Here is a 16,604-nt window from a genome sequence, read left to right as displayed (position 1 = left end):
CTAATTTTTCACTCTTAACTTTCTAATTCACTTAGCAATAGCAATCCAATTATATTCAGCCATTACAATTTATTTTTGTTTATAAATTTCTTAAGCGGACCTTACACGGTCAAATTTATTGACAATATGATGACATTTAAGAGCATAATGACAGCTGAACATGGCCGACAACGCAGAAATCCGGATTTTCTGATTTTCGGGCATCAATATCGTGACATTTCATATGGATGCATGTTGATGACGTTTTACCTCACGGACTTCCAGACTGAGTTGCCAGATTTGCAAGCGGACATTTAATGTTTGTTAGCCTTTTTTGCGCTTGCAATTAAAATTTATAAACTTCTGAAATTGTAGGAATCATAAATGAAAGCTTTTGGTTTGGAGAACTCATACAGTAATTTACATTCTATGCGGCATGCCGGAGAACCACTCAGTGTCGCATTGGAGGCGATTTGACCTGTAATTGGACATTGAAGATGAGAGTGGTACAGCGTCGACGTCTGGCGGCGAATTTCAATGTGGGGCCATAATTTGGGCCCGAACTCGATGTTCACAAAAATGTCTAACTAAACGTGTCGCATACATGTCTGTCCAATTAGAAAAATGTCGCATTAAATGTAAATTACTGTACCTAAAATAGCAAAATACAGTACTTTTCGCGATACAAATCAAAACCTCAAAGTAAACTGACAATGTAATGGTGAGAGAGTGAATGAAAATTAACAACGTCTTAGGAATTTTTTAACATTGAACTCGGTCATTCTCTGCGCTAGCGAGCGGGGCAGCCACTTTAGTCTAAGTTGTGTGTTTCTTCACACTCCGCTATAAAATTTGGGGAATGAGAAGATCTGGGAAAATCACAGGTGAAAAAACATCACGTGTTAATTCCCGATTATCCGCGAATAGTCGGGATGATGTTTAATCATAGAAACTATGTTTTATCAATACAGAAATAGATACAGATACAGATAATCGGGGTACAGATACAAATACAGCCCAGCAAACATTAAATCGCATAACAAGCGTATGTATAACAGCATATGCCCTAAAATTTGGTTGGCATATAATGCGCCTAACTGGCATATGCATGCAAAAGTGGAGGCCATATACATACATGCCAAATGCTTACCTAATTTGTTTGGATGAATATGCAACTTTGACAGGCTATAATAGCTATTATGTTGAAACTGAATTGCGATCTAATATGAATATATTCATTAATTGTCAAAGCACCAAATACGACTTTTGCCATACTCATATATGATTTATTACAGACATAGAAAAAAAACAAATGGCGCAAATTTTTTTCGTAAAATGTTTGTTATAGCCTCACGAATCGCCATTTTTATATATGCGAATTTATGTTTGTAGAAATAATAATTGTTTGATTGACTTGTGTTGGGAGTGGAATATGAATGTTTAAAATGGCACAGATTTATGTTTGGTGAAAACTGTTCCGATGTGGGTTCGAACTCCGGTCGTCTGAATTATCATCCACCAGCTATCTCGCGCGACTATCTGAAATTCAACAGCGGTTAAAACTTTCGAGTGCATCAGCATTTCATTGACATTTCAATATGATGTAATATGTTCTTTATTGGGATCAAATATGATTTACTGTTCCATGATTTCCTTCAGCATGCAACATGATTTACTACAGTACTAAATCGATTTAAATTATACGCTTATACGACACACAAACTGCATCAGCGTAATATACGCATATGATGCGGATTAAATATATTTTACGACAATGTACATCATAAAATTGATGTTCATTATACCGAATTGCGACTTAATTTGATAAGGGTATATAAAATCTAGTTTTTACAATTTATGCGATTTAAAATATACACGATACATACTTTGATTGATATTATATGCGATTATGATTTATTCGGATTTCTTGTAAGACTTGGTACGTGCAAAATTATACGATTTAATGTTTGCTGGGAGATAATCGGGGTTCTAATGTCATAGTCTTATTTATCGAATAAAAACATTTGCTTGCAGATAATATAATTTGCATATATTTTCGCAATCTAAAATAATCTGGCATCCCTTAAACTGAAAGGATCAGTCTGTATTTGTGAAGTGAGTATTATGATGTGTTTTTGAGAAGGAAAAACGAGTTCTAAAGTGTAAATTATGAATGAAAATTAACTTTTCCAAATCAAATTAGTATTCTATATGAATGCGAATCACTTTTTTTCTGCAAGTGGTGAGAAAATCCCATACAAAAATTCTATCTGAAACTGACGTTATATAATAATAATAAATTTTAGTAGGAATATCTGAAAATTCATAGAAAATAGGTTAAGTTAGAGTTAGGACTACGCGCTTCAACTAATTAAATAATACCAAGTAGTATTTTCATTCAAATTTTACCAATTGAAAATTGCCTTTGAGCCTTCTAAACTGATGGAGAATAGTTTGGATCCCAAACTCGAATGTCGCCACTAGCCATCGCGGATATTTTCGTTGTCTCGGGTTGATGGCGATATTGACCGTGTAAGGTGGCAAAATATTGATTGAGGTTAGATCGGATGTTGAAGGCCTAGCTGTCACGATATTGAAGACACTTATTGACAATCAGTTTGATCGTGTAAGGTGCCCATTACGCACACACCCACGTTCTTTCACTGACGTTCAGCACCAACGTCCTTCTTATGAGGTCGGACCCGTCGCAAGATATTTATATGGTGCTCGGAGGTAGGCACAGAAATTATTGATTATTTTATACTAACCTTGCCCGAAATGTTATTTGTATTGCTCTTTAGTTTCTTCCAAATTCCGTTTATGTTATTTTGATTTTCTCCGCAAAATCCGTATTAAAGCACTACTTGTTAAGTTCGAACAATTTACAAGAGAGTAATTCAACGCCAAGTCAATCAGCCACTGCCCCGATCCTCTCCATTTTTTTTTAAATTTGTTTCATTTTTCCAAAAAATCATTGCTCTGAAATCTGCTGCCCGCTTAAAACAAGTTTTTGAGAAATCAATTAACTTTCTATAAAATATTAAAGAAATTTTCAAACTGTTGCGAAAATGTTCTCATAAATTGAATAAAGCATCGAAAACATTTATATATTTTTTAAAATATTGTTCGGATAACTCGCCGAAAAGAACCAATAAACAGTAATAACTATATTAATCCAGAATTGAGCTAGAATTTTTTTCCATCGTAAAATATTGTTTTTTGCTCAGATGAAACCATTTGTAGCATCTGATGTGGAGCATAGGGGGAGTCTCAACACAAAATGAGAAAATTTATACGCATTTCGCACGAATTTCATCAGAGCATACCTGGGTAACTGTTTATGTATGTTGGGCAGCAACAGTCGAAGCACTGTCAAATTTGTTTACACCGTTTACACAGCGCGTTTTCGATTGGTCAGTGATAAACACTTTTCGAAAACTAATAGTTTCCCAATAATATTCATTATTTACCATTAATAGGAAAAAGAATGTCCAACGCTTCAAGACTGGTTCAGTATGTTGTAGTTAATGGTGAAATCGCCAAGACATGGCCTAAGGGAGCGGTGATAGCACAATGTTGTCATGCGGTTAGTGCCATATCGCATTTATATTCATCTGATGTGGACACGATCGAATATTTCCAAGATTTGGACAACATGCACAAAGTGGTGCTTGAGGTAAATGAAACCTGGATGCATCATTCGGATCATCAGCTTTCTGGTGTTTTTTTTCTGTTCACTCGAAGATAGATACTTGGCTATGATTGATTATGTTGAATTTAGGGCATTGGTTATTGACAAATAAGCTATGGTAAACTGACCAGACGTCCTGCATTACACGGGACAGTCCCGCATTTCAACAAAATGTCCCGCATTTGGCAAACTATACGAAAATGTCCCGCGATATCAATATATTTCAATATCACAATTTGATCATGTTGATTTTCATAAATGGATGAACCTCAAAAAAAACTTTTATTTGGCAGACTGTTCAAGAGCGCTTCTAATGCATTCAAAGATTAATACGTTGAGCTGGTTTCATCGCACCGACATTGGGCTTTTTGTTTAGAGAGTGTCAACTGGAAGCGACAGCAACAAAATTGGAAAATGATTTTTATAAAAGTCCCCTATTGATCCGCAGGGACCAACGTGAGTCAGACGAAAAGTTCATGTTAGGTCTCCTAGCTTGGTCAGGGCTTAACGTTTCGGAAGAACTAGTGTATACTCGATAGGAAGAGGCAGAGTTGTTTGATGAAGTATCGTAAATGAAGCGCTGGGCGGTCCTACGGAAGTTGGCCGGAACCTGAAACATGCTCGATGAAAAGATGTATATCGGCGTGTTATTTTACCTTTTCGTGGCTTTGGTGGTCGTCTGTCTCTCTATTTTGGCCATTCGCCCAAAAGTTTTCTATAGGGCGCAGCTGGGGAATGTTGGGAAGGTTGGAGGTCTTCGCGACAAAGTTTATCTCCAGCCGATCCATTCTCCAGTGATCTTTTGGCATAATGGGCTGATCCCAAATTCGGCATAAAGACCACACCACCTTCCCAATTCCGGCAAGCACTTCGTACTATATATCTCCCCGTTCACCATATGACGCGAAAGAAGAACGGCTTGGACATTCCCTTCACGTCTGTCAGAGAAGGACCTTCTTCGAGAACTTGATGTGAATAATATATTTGACGTCATCGCTTACTGTAAAGTACCCGGTCCCCTGCCATTTGTTGAATTCTAGCATCAAGAACGTCTCGCCTTTCATTATGAGTACGAAAAGAAGTTTTTCGCTTCTTTCACCGGAAAGAAGTTTTTCACCAGCATCGCAAGCTACTCCTTCTGATTGATTGCCATCGCCATCCGAAATTATTCAATTATTTCGAATTCCTACCGTAACACTAAAATCGATGAAAAATGAATTGGAATTTTCGAGCATTCCATTCTGTAATTTGAAGAAAATTGTAGAATTTGAATCGTGCTTGCCAGGCGTAAATACTCTGATTGAGCGAGTGATTTTCGGGCGTAAACAAAATCTAAACCACCGAAAAATCACAACTGAGTGCCGGTACTCAGTAAGAAGTAATACTGATCAGTTTAGCCTCGCTAAACTAAGGTTTATGTTCACATAACGTATATACATAACGTTCTGTTTTTTGTCTCCCGCGTTAGACCTCTGACCATCTGGTCACTTTAAGCTATGGAATTGTGTAAATGTTTAGAATGCTCTACTTCTGAATGTCAGTTTAGCTTGAACGTCTTGTCTGTTTGTTTACGATCAAGACCTTCAGCGCCTTCAACAGTATTCAGAAAATTTCCTGTCTTCACTTTACGTGGATCGCACTTGAGTTGATACTCGGTTTGCGCCAAATTCACACAACTTTCAGCATACTCTTGATGTCGATGTAGCAAATTTCTCTGATCTGTCGAGTCTTCGTTATAAATAACGAGGCCACCGGTTACCGAGATGAAAAATAGAAGGTGGGAAGATTCACGGGCTTTAGTTGTGTTAAACTTTGATTGTGTTAGTAGCCAGGAAGATGGGAAGTTCACATATCAGGTATACCAGTCAGTTACTCAAATGGTACAAAATCGAATGTGTCAACGAATAACGTTGAAAGAGGATATATAGAAGCTAATTACAGATTTCCAAATAATATTTTTCGCAATATGAAAAAAAAAATAACATATACTAATACGAACTAAAATGTTTATTTTTCTCTTCGATTTCAGAAATAGTATTCTAATGTCTACTATGTTTGGATTCTAGAGCAACTTCATGGAAGTTTGACTTTTGTCAGCAATTGGAATAATTTTTTTCACAATTAGGGTGCTGAAAACTTCGGTCGTCTAAAACTAAGACTCAAGCGGAAAACTTTTCGTCTCAATCTAAGTCATACGGAGTCAATTAAATTTATTTTTCAAGTTGATTTTACATGAAAAAACTTCCAACCTTTTTTCCCATGCACTGTCAAATATTTATCCGTTAAAAGAACAAAAGATTGTGTGACACTGACTTTGTTCGTTTACGTTTTTGGTCGACGTAACGAGAAGTAAAATTGAATTGAAATTATATTTAGAACACTTCAAAAATACTGAATTTCAGTTTCTGTTAAAATGTCAGGCCCTTATGATTTTGAATGCTAGCATTGATGTAGGAACAAAAAATCTAGTTCGTTCATTTCATCTGCTTATTTTTACTTTTAATAACAACACTTTTCCTATGTAGTGGACTATTATAAGAAAAGTAACATACATAAACAAAATCGTCACAGATTAAAAAAATCTTCCCACCTTCCATTTTCCATCTCGACTGGTTACGTTATGTGGTCATTATATGGTTGATGTGGATTCAAGGAAATACTTCATGCAGATGCTTCTGCTTATATCTTATGGCGAGTTTACATTAGGGAGATCTATAGCTATAGATGGTTTTATTCACCCGAAAATAGATGTAAACGGGTGAGAATATATATAATACACCTTCGAGGTACATATATATGTATAGAATGTATAGAATAAATTCAGGCATATGTAAACGATGGTGAATTTCTCACTGGTGAGAAATCACTAAAGTTGGATACAGTTCTACTTCAGGTGATAAATTCACCGAAAATATGAATATATTCATTATATAAGTTCGCGCTAGTGTAAACGGTTGATGTGATTTCTATAAATCTAATCACATATTTTTTTCACACGAATTCGCCCGTCATCATCGCCATTGTTATATTGCAAGCGAGTAGACATAGATTTTTCTCCCGCTGCGAATAATCGTTGTTTACGTTTATTTTGTCTAACATTGCAATAATTGTACGTGTAAATTTAACGGGGCACCACGCAGGCCGTAGAAGTTAGTTTTACCGTCGTTAGTTAGTTGTGTCCGTACCGCCCGTTTTTCCGCCGCGAATATCCTGTGTACCAGCAGTATTGTTAACAATTGTTTACGTACTTTGAGTAGCTAGCGCTGGTGCGGGTACAGCGCCGTACACAAGTTTTTGGACATATCGTTTGTGTTATCTTGTTTTGTGTATAATTTGTAATACTTTTTAATTGTACAAAACAAATAATTCTCGTGCTGTTTGTGGACATAGAAGCCATACCGTTCATCGGGTAGGGGTCGAGTCTCCCCCGTATTACGTGATAATAAAAAACATTTTAGTGGTGTCTGGCAGTGATTGAGTAGCTGCTGGGCCGCCGCCATGGCGGATGTCCCCGGCCCCGCACTCACGGTGTGGGGCCATAAAGGCGGTGGGATCTACCGTAATATTCAAGGCAGTTATTCGGGAGCAACGTTACCAGAACATATGGATCCGGCTGGTGAACACGGTGAGCTTATTGTACTGCGCATTACTGGTGTTGGCGATGATGGTAAAGATAAGACCCTCCCCCGTCCCTTTTCTCATTCGCCAATCTATTGAGAGCTGTGTTAAGAAAATCGAGGGCGCCTTCCCAGGGAGCAATGGTGCGGCTTATGCTCTTAAAGTTCGTAATAAAAAAAAGCGGAGGCTCAGTTACAGCTGACACAATTATCTGATGGTACAAACTTCAAGGTCACCTACCACAAACACTTGAACAGCACCAAGTGTGTTGTCAGTTGCGCACAAACAATTAATATGTCGGAGGAGGACATTGTGGACTGCCTCAAAGACCAAAAAGTGACAGCGGCTAGAAGACTCAAACGACGGACCGGTCCAGACGCGATAGAAAACACTCCTGCGTTAATCCTGACAGTGAATGGTACATGTACACCTGAATTCATCTATTTTGGCTATCTGCGAGTAAGAATTAGGCCGTATTACCCGTCGCCCATGTAATGCTTTAACTGCTGGGCATTCGGTCACACAAAAACAAAATGTAGACAAAATACGCCAACCTGTGGGAATTGTTCCGTAAACCATGTGATTCCGGCGGAAGGTCCCAAATGCCAGCAGCCCTCGTTCTGCAGCAGATGCAATTCCGCAGATTACAATCTTGCTTTCCGTTCTTGTCCGGAATACCGGAAGGAGAATACCATACAAAAGCTTAAAGTGGACAGGGACGTCGATTACAAAATGGCTAGATTAATCTTTGAGGCAGAGAATGGTCGGTCGGTAAGCTATGCCCAAGCTGTCCGAGAAGACAGAGTATCCGACCACATACCAAATAAGAAGGGAATCCCGAATCGTAGAATAAATGACCTGGTGAAAAAAATAGAAGAAAAAGATCTTACCATCGGGAACATGGCCGCTTCAATGGAGTTACAACGCATCGAGGCGTTAAAAAACACGGAGATGATGAAGTCTCTGGTGGATAAAATTGATCAGATGGCCAACACACTAGCGGCCATGGAGCAACGATTGACCCAGAAGGACAAAATCATCACTCTGCAACAGAAGGAGATATCTAAAGCCAGGTCATTATTGCCCCAAACAAAAAGTGCCGAAACATCCAGAGTAACAAAAGTCACCCATTTCAGTCCTTCCTCCTTGTTAAACACCCCTACATCCTCCCGACCGGCCAAATCCACAAGTATATTTTACCACAAAACTCCAGCTTGGTTATCTACTCCGACTCTGACATAGAATCCAACGAACTAGATGACACGCTTACGAAAACACCATCTCCGTCTACACCAGTACTTCTTACCGCCCAGCCTGGAGATCGAACTACAAATGCAACGCCCTCGAATAAAAGAAAACCCGAATCTCCGCTTACACAACCACCGAAGGACATTCGTCAGAGATCGTCAACAGTAGGCAAGCAACCCGCCTTGCCTCAAGTTAACCCTCGATCCAATCAGCGATCAGACTCTCCATACCCACCGCCGACTAGTGGTAAGGACCGTCAGCCCAAATAGTGTCACCTGTCGCCAACCACTACTCAACCAGTCAGCTCTCCGGTAGGGACAGTCGGGGCCCCGTAGATGCGGACGCTACAGCCCCACCGGAATCGACGGACAACCTCCGGCATCCCTCGCCGCGAACTGTCGCTGACCGAAGCAGTAGAGCCCCAGGTATGCAGCGCCCCAGCAGTGCGGATGTTACACCCCCACCGGAACTACTGGACAACCTCTGCAGCCTGTGGACGAAGAAACAAACCAACGTCGATGCCGGCCGCCACAACCACTCCACTGGAAGCTCGTTCCAGGTCTGCCTCGCCTGTGCCAGCCGAAGCGAGGTCCGATGCCAATATCTATGATGCATGGAGACGTAACCGAGGAGATCTCACGCAAGCTATGGCCGGGAGTTCCAGCTCCCCAACGAACCTCACCATCTTTCCTCGGCTGCTTCCGAGTGGAATGGCTGCCCAACCTGTTATCGTCGGTGGAGTTCCACCGGAAATCATCACATCCAGTACTACTACACATCTGATTCCCCACCACACCGCTCATCACCAGGAAAGTATATCCACCAACCTCGCTCTGCAATGGAACATCAATGGACTGTACAACAACTTGGGAGAACTGGAGAACCTTGACCGTGAGCTATGTTCGTCCATCATCGCACTCCAAGAGATAATTCGGGTTTCCCCAACAAACATACAGAAAATTGTCGGGGGTAAATTCCACTGGCACACTAAGCGTTGCTCCGTTTTGCAACACTCCGTTGCTTTGGGTGTCCGGAGAAACATTTCCCATTCGCGAAAACAAATATCCACTGACCTACCAATAATAGCAGTCCGAATCGTGGCCCCGATTCCGGTGACCATCATTTGTATATACCTGCCGTGTGGCATCCCAGAACTACGACGGAAGCTGCTTGAGGCGTTAGTAGGCTTGGAGGCCCCAAAAATCATCTTGGGGGACTTCAATGCTCATCACCGCAACTGGGGAATGCAAACACCAGACGTCAGAGGGAATATCATCGTCGACCTCTTGGAGGCGATGGAGCTCTCGGTCTTAAATGACGGCACTGACACTTTCTGTAGAGGTACGAGCAACACAGCCATTGATATTTCAGCAGCTAGTCTCAACTTGGTGGATAGGTTAGAATGGAACAAAGCCGACAACCTTCATGGCAGCGACCATCACCATCATAACTCACAACTCGCAGACCAAGATGGATCTTCGAAAGAGCTGACTAGACAGCTTTTCAAACATCTTCCGACTTCTTGATATCTATAGACAACCCAACCACCATTGCCACTTACAACAAAACAATTATGGAGGCGGCCGAAGCCTCCATCCCAAGAACGAAAACCACTCCGGGGAAAAAAGCGCTGCATTGGTGGGGAGACCCAATGAAGGAAGCTGCCATGAACAGGTATCGAGCGCCATACATCAGAGTACGGCGGTTAATACGGAAGGCGAAGTTAGACAGTTGGATTGGTTTTCTAGAGTCTATCAACGAAAACCAGTCCTCTGCGGATCTTTGGCGCAGAGTAAATGCACTAAATGGGAAGAGAAGGCCACACAACCCCATTCTACAAGTGGATGGTATAACCTTCAGCGATCCGGTTGATACTTCGAACACGCTCGGTGAATATTTCGCGAGATTGTTCTCGATCTCCGAATATGAGCCCAATTTCATCCGTCGACAGGGAGCGCCTGACGGTATCGGCTATAAGATGCTGAAACAGTTGTCCCAGTTCGGACAGTCCACCCTTCTCAGCATCTTTAACGACCTGTGGAATACACACGAATTTCCCGAGGGTTGGAGACACAGCCTAGTAATAGCTATACCGAAGGTCGGTCAAAGCAGCAACAACGTGAAAGGCTACCGTCCAATTTCCTTAACCTCCTGTTCATCCAAGATCCTGGAAAGAATGGCGAATAGACGCCTGGTCACCTTTCTAACCGAAAATAGAAAATTGGACTATCGACAGTTCGTCTTCCGACCAGGTATGGGCACCAACAGCTACTTCGCAACCCTCGGAGACGTGATAGCCGAAGCCAACAGGAACCGTCAGCACATGGAGATGGTAGCACTGGACCTGGAAAAGGCATACAACAGAACATGGATCCTGTTAGTGCTGAAAACTCTGGCAGATTGGGGCGTTGACGGAAAATTACTGCACTTCATCAAGAACTTCGCCACACGCCGAACCTTTGAACCTGGAGGTTCCCAACTGTTCTCGTCGAGAACGGTATTAGGGACAACTTACGAGCCGGGGCGAGCTCGATCGGTCTGCTAGAATATTACAATGCCATCATAGACGGCTCAAAAGGACCATCGAACGGCTCAAAAGGACCATCGGGAGTTGGATTTGGGGTAAGCGATAATAATAATAGTCTGATTTCCAGCAAGAAACTCGCGGACATCTGCCAGGTCTTCTCGGTCGAAGTGGCCGGCATCTTCGAGGCAACTACAACGCCGTTGTTGGTCGTCTCCGATTCGGCAAGAGCCATTGATGCCATCGGTGCGACCAGGTCCAAACATCCATGGGTACAGGCCAACAGGAAGTACATATTGCCCGACATTGTGCTCATGTGGGTCCCCGGACACAACGGCATCACAGGGAATGAAGCGGCCGACCGGTTTGCCGGAATCGGTCACACCAGACCGTTCTTCACTCGGGATGTGCCGCTTGACGATGTAAAGTTGTGGATCACCAACTCTTTCCGCACCTTTTGGACCGAAAGGTGGTTCGCAGAGAGGGGGCAGTTCCTCAGAAAAGTCAAGGGCACGATTGTCAGGTTTGACGATGTTAAAGGAATGAGAGAACAACGAATCCTGTCCAGACTTAGGACCGGTCACTGCTCGGTCTCACACGGATTCAGGAGGACCCTTCCACCTACTCTGCGACCTCTGCCAAATCCACAACTCCGTCGAGCACTTCTTGTGTAGTTGCCCGAAATTAGATGACCTGCGAAACCTTCATGGAATCAGCGGGAGTGTAAGAGACATCTTGAGGGACGATCCAGCAAGAGTAGCAGCGCTTGTCTCCTACCTAAAAGATGCCGAACTATTTTTTAAGATCTAGCGTCTGAACAATGGATCAGACAAGAAGTTGTTCCTTCCCCTCCACGATGAAGGGGAATAAGAACACTTCGGCATCTTCAACGGCACGGCTTCCTCTCCACTGGCCTGGAGCCATGGGTCGAGGACATCCTTGCCATCTGGTCCAAGAAGCAAACAGCAAGTTCCTCGTTAAGTTATGTTTCGCAAAAGGATTTATATGTGTTAAATTTTTACGTCCGATATTTATGTGATAATTTCATGTGCAATCTGTTCCCAACGAAACCTTGCGGCAATGCCGTCGATAAAGAGGCGAACCAGCCCAGGAGGATAAAAATCTCTCAAATAAAAAAAATAGTCTGCCCGCGGAGTTTCGTATAAACCTTCTTCTTCCTTTCTTCTTTTTCTATCTTATATCTTCTATGTTTTATTTTCTTCTATTTCTTTACCTTAATTCTTCTTCTTTTACTCTCTTTACCTATCTTCATTATTTTTCTTTGATGACACTAATTTCCCAAGAGGAACTTCGCTCAGTACTTGAAATTTATATGCCAAATAACACGCCTAATAACACCTACATTCTCCTTTTATTAAATCAAATTTATGTTGCAAACAACTAAGTTTGTTCCCTTTGTCCTGCAAAGAACACGGGAAAGTTACTCATATTGAAACAAAATGTATATGCTTTTGAGGCAATTTATAGCTATTGAAAAGTTGATCGAATATATTATTATATCTTGTTCATACAGAGTAAAGAGTAAAATACAAAATTTTTCATGATCGATTTCAATTCCGTTGTCTTTCATTGATTGCGAGTACTCTTTTTCAAAATCACTCTTAGCCATTTGTTTTTTTTTTTTTTTTTTTTATAATTCGTTTATTTGTACAGGCTCAGTTACATAGGTTTAAAGAAGCCAAACTCTCAACTATACTTTTACTATTAACATGTTTTCTTAATTCTACGGTTAATGAAATAGGAAACCGATTACTCGCGGTCGACTCGAGTTTAGAAGGGTGACACATTTTCTTTAGGAAAAGGATGGGATGTAAGGAGATTGTAACCATGTTCACACTCACACTCACACTCACTTTCACATTCATACTCACACATCACACTGAATTCTTAAACTATCCTCACATCTAATATGTATTAACAATTTAACTTATTCTAATGTTAGGGAACCGATAGCTCGCGAAGGACGAAAAGGAGGAGAAAATGGGGGGGAAAGGATGTAAGAACAATCACACTCGAAGATCGATATCTTTAAGGAAAACATATATTTGGGACATGTAATCAAGGTCTAACCGAGCCAACACATCTCTCACCGGCACATTGGGCTGCCTTCCTCGAGCCCGAAGGGAGTTTTCTAAATTCGATCTGGCGACAAAATATAGCTCGCACGACCAAACAACGTGTTCGATGTCGTGGTAACCATGGCCACAAACGCAGAGATTGCTGTCGGCAAGCTTGAAACGAAAAAGCAGCGCATCTAAAGAACAGTGATTGGACATGAGTCGGGAGAAGGTCCGAATAAAGTCCCGACTCAAGTCCAGACTTTTGAACCATGGTTTGAGGCTAACCTTAGGGATAATCGAGTGGAACCACCGGCCCAATTCATCTTCGTTCCACTTGCGTTGCCAGTTAGCGATGGTATTTTTACGAACTAAAGAATAAAATTCATTGAAGGCGATTTGACGCTGATAAATATCGCCTTCAATTGCACCTACCTTTGCTAATGAGTCAGCCCTCTCATTACCCGAAATGGAGCAATGTGAAGGGACCCAGACAAAGGTAATGACATAACAGCGTCTGGATAAAGCACTCAAAATTTCTCGTATTCTCTCAAGGAAGTACGGCGAGTGCTTTTCCGGCCTCACTGAACGGATAGCTTCGACAGAGCTAAGACTATCCGTTACAATGTAATAGTGTTCAACAGGTCGTGAGGCGACGCTGTCCAGCGCCCAGTGTATCGCTGCCAATTCAGCAATATACACTGAGCAAGGATTCTAAAGACTGTGTGAGGTGCTAAAAAATTCGTTGAACACCCCAAATCCTGTGGACTCATTCATAGAGGACCCATCAGTAAAGTACATATTATCACAATTGACACGCCCATACTTTGCTTTGAAGATCGTAGGAGCGATCCTCGATCGAAGATAATCTGGAATTTCATGGATTTTCTCCTTCATGAACAGATCAAAATGTACAGAGGAATTGATGTAGTCAGAAAAACAAACACGGTTGGGAATATACGAAGAAGGATCAACCTGCATGGTGATGAATTCATGATATGAGCTCATGAATCCAGAATGAAAATTTAGCTCGATAAGCTGCTCAAAATTTCCGATCACCAATGGGTTCATAACCTTACACCGGATGAGGAACCGAAGAGATAATAAATTGAAGCGATCTTTTAGTGGGAGTAGGCCTGCCAAAACCTCGAGACTCATGGTATGCGTTGAGGGCATACATCCCAACGCAATACGGAGACAAAGATACTGAATTCGCTCGAGTTTAATGAGGTGTGTTTTGGCAGCTGATTGAAAGCAGAAACTGCCATACTCCATCACTGAGAGAATAGTTGTTCGATACAACATTATAAGATCTTCGGGATGGGCTCCCCACCAGGTGCCGGTAATTGTACGGAGAAAGTTTATTCTTTGTTGACATTTTTTACTCAGATACCTAATATGGGCCCCCCAAGTACATTTGGAGTCGAACCAGACCCCAAGATACTTGAATGACATAGCATGAGTGATCGGTTTACCCAAAAGTTGAAGCTTTGGTTTTGCTGGTCTATGCTTCCTAGAAAAAACCACCATCTCTGTTTTCTCCGTGGAGAATTCGATCCCTAGCCCAATGGCCCAGGTTGAAAAATTGTTCAAAGTATCTTGTAAGGGTCCTTGCAGGTCGGATTCGTTTGATCCTACGACAGACACCACTCCATCATCTGCAAGTTGTCTTAGGTTGCAATTTTGTGTAAGGCAATTGTCGATGTCGCTTACATAGAAGTTGTACAAAAGGGGGCTTAAACATGAGCCCTGGGGGAGGCCCATGTAAGAGATCCGACTCACTGCCGAATCTCCATGAGAAAAATTCAAATGTTTCTCACAAAGCAAGTTATATAACATATTATTCAATAGAGGCGGCAGACCCCGAGAGTGTAATTTGTCTGACAGGACCTCTATTGAAACTGAATCAAAGGCCCCCTTTATGTCCAAGAATACTGAAGCCATTTGTTTTTTTTCGGCGTAAGCCATTTGAATTTCTGAAGAAAGCAACGCAAGACAATCATTCGTCCCATTGCCCCTGCGGAACCCATATTGTGTATCTGAGAGTAGGCCATTCGTTTCAACCCATCGATCAAGGCGAAACAAGATCATTTTCTCCAACAATTTCCGTATACAAGACAGCATTGCTATTGGGCGGTACGAATTGAAGTCGGACGCGGGCTTTCCAGGTTTTTGAATAGCTATAACTCGTACTTGTCTCCAATCATCTGGAACAATATTATGTTCCAGAAACCGATTGAATAAATTCAACAAGCGATGTTTCGCCACACCAGGGAGGTTTTTCAACAAGTTGAACTTAATTCTATCCGATCCTGGAGCCGAATTGTTACAAGAAAGGAGAGCAAGAGAGAATTCTACCATCGAAAACTCGGAATCAAGATCGCACCTATCTTGTGGTATGTCTCGAACAATTTTTTGCACAGGAGCGGAATCAGGACAAACCTTCCGTGCAAAATTAAAAATCCATCGATGTGAATATTCTTCGCTTTCATTCGTTGATGAGCGATTTCGCATGTTTCGAGCCACTTTCCATAATTTTTTCATTGACGTTTCTCGTGACAAACCTCCCACGAAATTTCGCCAATAAGCACGTTTTTTCCCTTTGATCAAATTTTTGAACTGATTCTCAAGGGCTAAATACATTTGAAAATTTTCAGGGGTTCCACGTTTCCGAAAAGCTTTAAATGCATTCGATTTTTCTACATAAAGCTTGGAACATTGGCTATCCCACCATGGATTGGGAGGCCTTCGGCGAATGGTGGAACCTGGGATGGGTTTCGTTTGAGCGCGAACCGCGCTGTCATATATCAAACGAGAAAGGAAGTTATACTCCTCCAATGGAGGTAAACCATCTCTGGAATTGATGGCTAGAGCAATCGCGTCCGCATATTTTTTCCAGTCAATGTGTCTTGTGAGGTCATATGCCATGTTTATAGATTCAGAAGAATTCGACCCAATGGTGATGGAAATTTTGATTGGCAAGTGATCACTACCGTTGGGGTTCTGGATTACATTCCACTTGCAATCTAACGATAGTGAATTCGAGCAAAGCGAGAGGTCAAGAGCACTAGGGTTAGCAGGAGGTTTAGGTACACGTGTTGTTTCCCCAGTGTTCAAAATGGACATATTGAAGCTGTTACAAAGGTCATATATCAACAATGAACGATTGTCGTCGTACTGTTCCCCCCAGGCAGTTCCGTGAGAGTTGAAGTCTCCCAAGATCAATCGTGGCTCAGGAAGGAGTGAGCACATATCATCAAGTTGTTTGCGGCTAACCGCAGCTCTCGGAGGCCAATACAAGCTGACAATACAGAGGTCTTTGCCTCTGATGTTTGCATGACAAGCAACAGCTTCGATCCCTCCAATAGTTGGAAGGTCAATTCTAAAAAATGAGTGGCTCTTATTGATCCCCAAAAGCACCCCTCCGTATCTATCATCACGGTCCAAGCGTATAATATTAAAATCG

General features: G+C 41.7%; 1 protein-coding gene across 1 annotated transcript in view; it reads left to right on the top strand.

The window, feature by feature from the left end:
• The first annotated feature begins 3,345 nt into the window (after positions 1–3,345).
• The window catches only part of LOC129778415 (putative peptidyl-tRNA hydrolase PTRHD1), a 28,963-nt gene continuing 15,704 nt past the window's right edge, over positions 3,346–16,604 (top strand). Inside the window, exons 1-2 of the mRNA XM_055785305.1 lie at positions 3,346–3,392; positions 3,459–3,655. Coding sequence (XP_055641280.1) covers positions 3,467–3,655 — 189 coding nt within the window. The 5' untranslated portion in view covers positions 3,346–3,392; positions 3,459–3,466. The remainder of the gene's footprint in view (positions 3,393–3,458; positions 3,656–16,604) is intronic.

Source organism: Toxorhynchites rutilus, chromosome 3 (assembly GCF_029784135.1).
Source record: "Toxorhynchites rutilus septentrionalis strain SRP chromosome 3, ASM2978413v1, whole genome shotgun sequence".
NCBI classification, from domain to species: domain Eukaryota; kingdom Metazoa; phylum Arthropoda; class Insecta; order Diptera; family Culicidae; genus Toxorhynchites; species Toxorhynchites rutilus.
The sequence above is the reverse complement of the archived record's forward strand: the minus strand, read 5'-3'. Positions and strand labels throughout refer to the sequence as shown.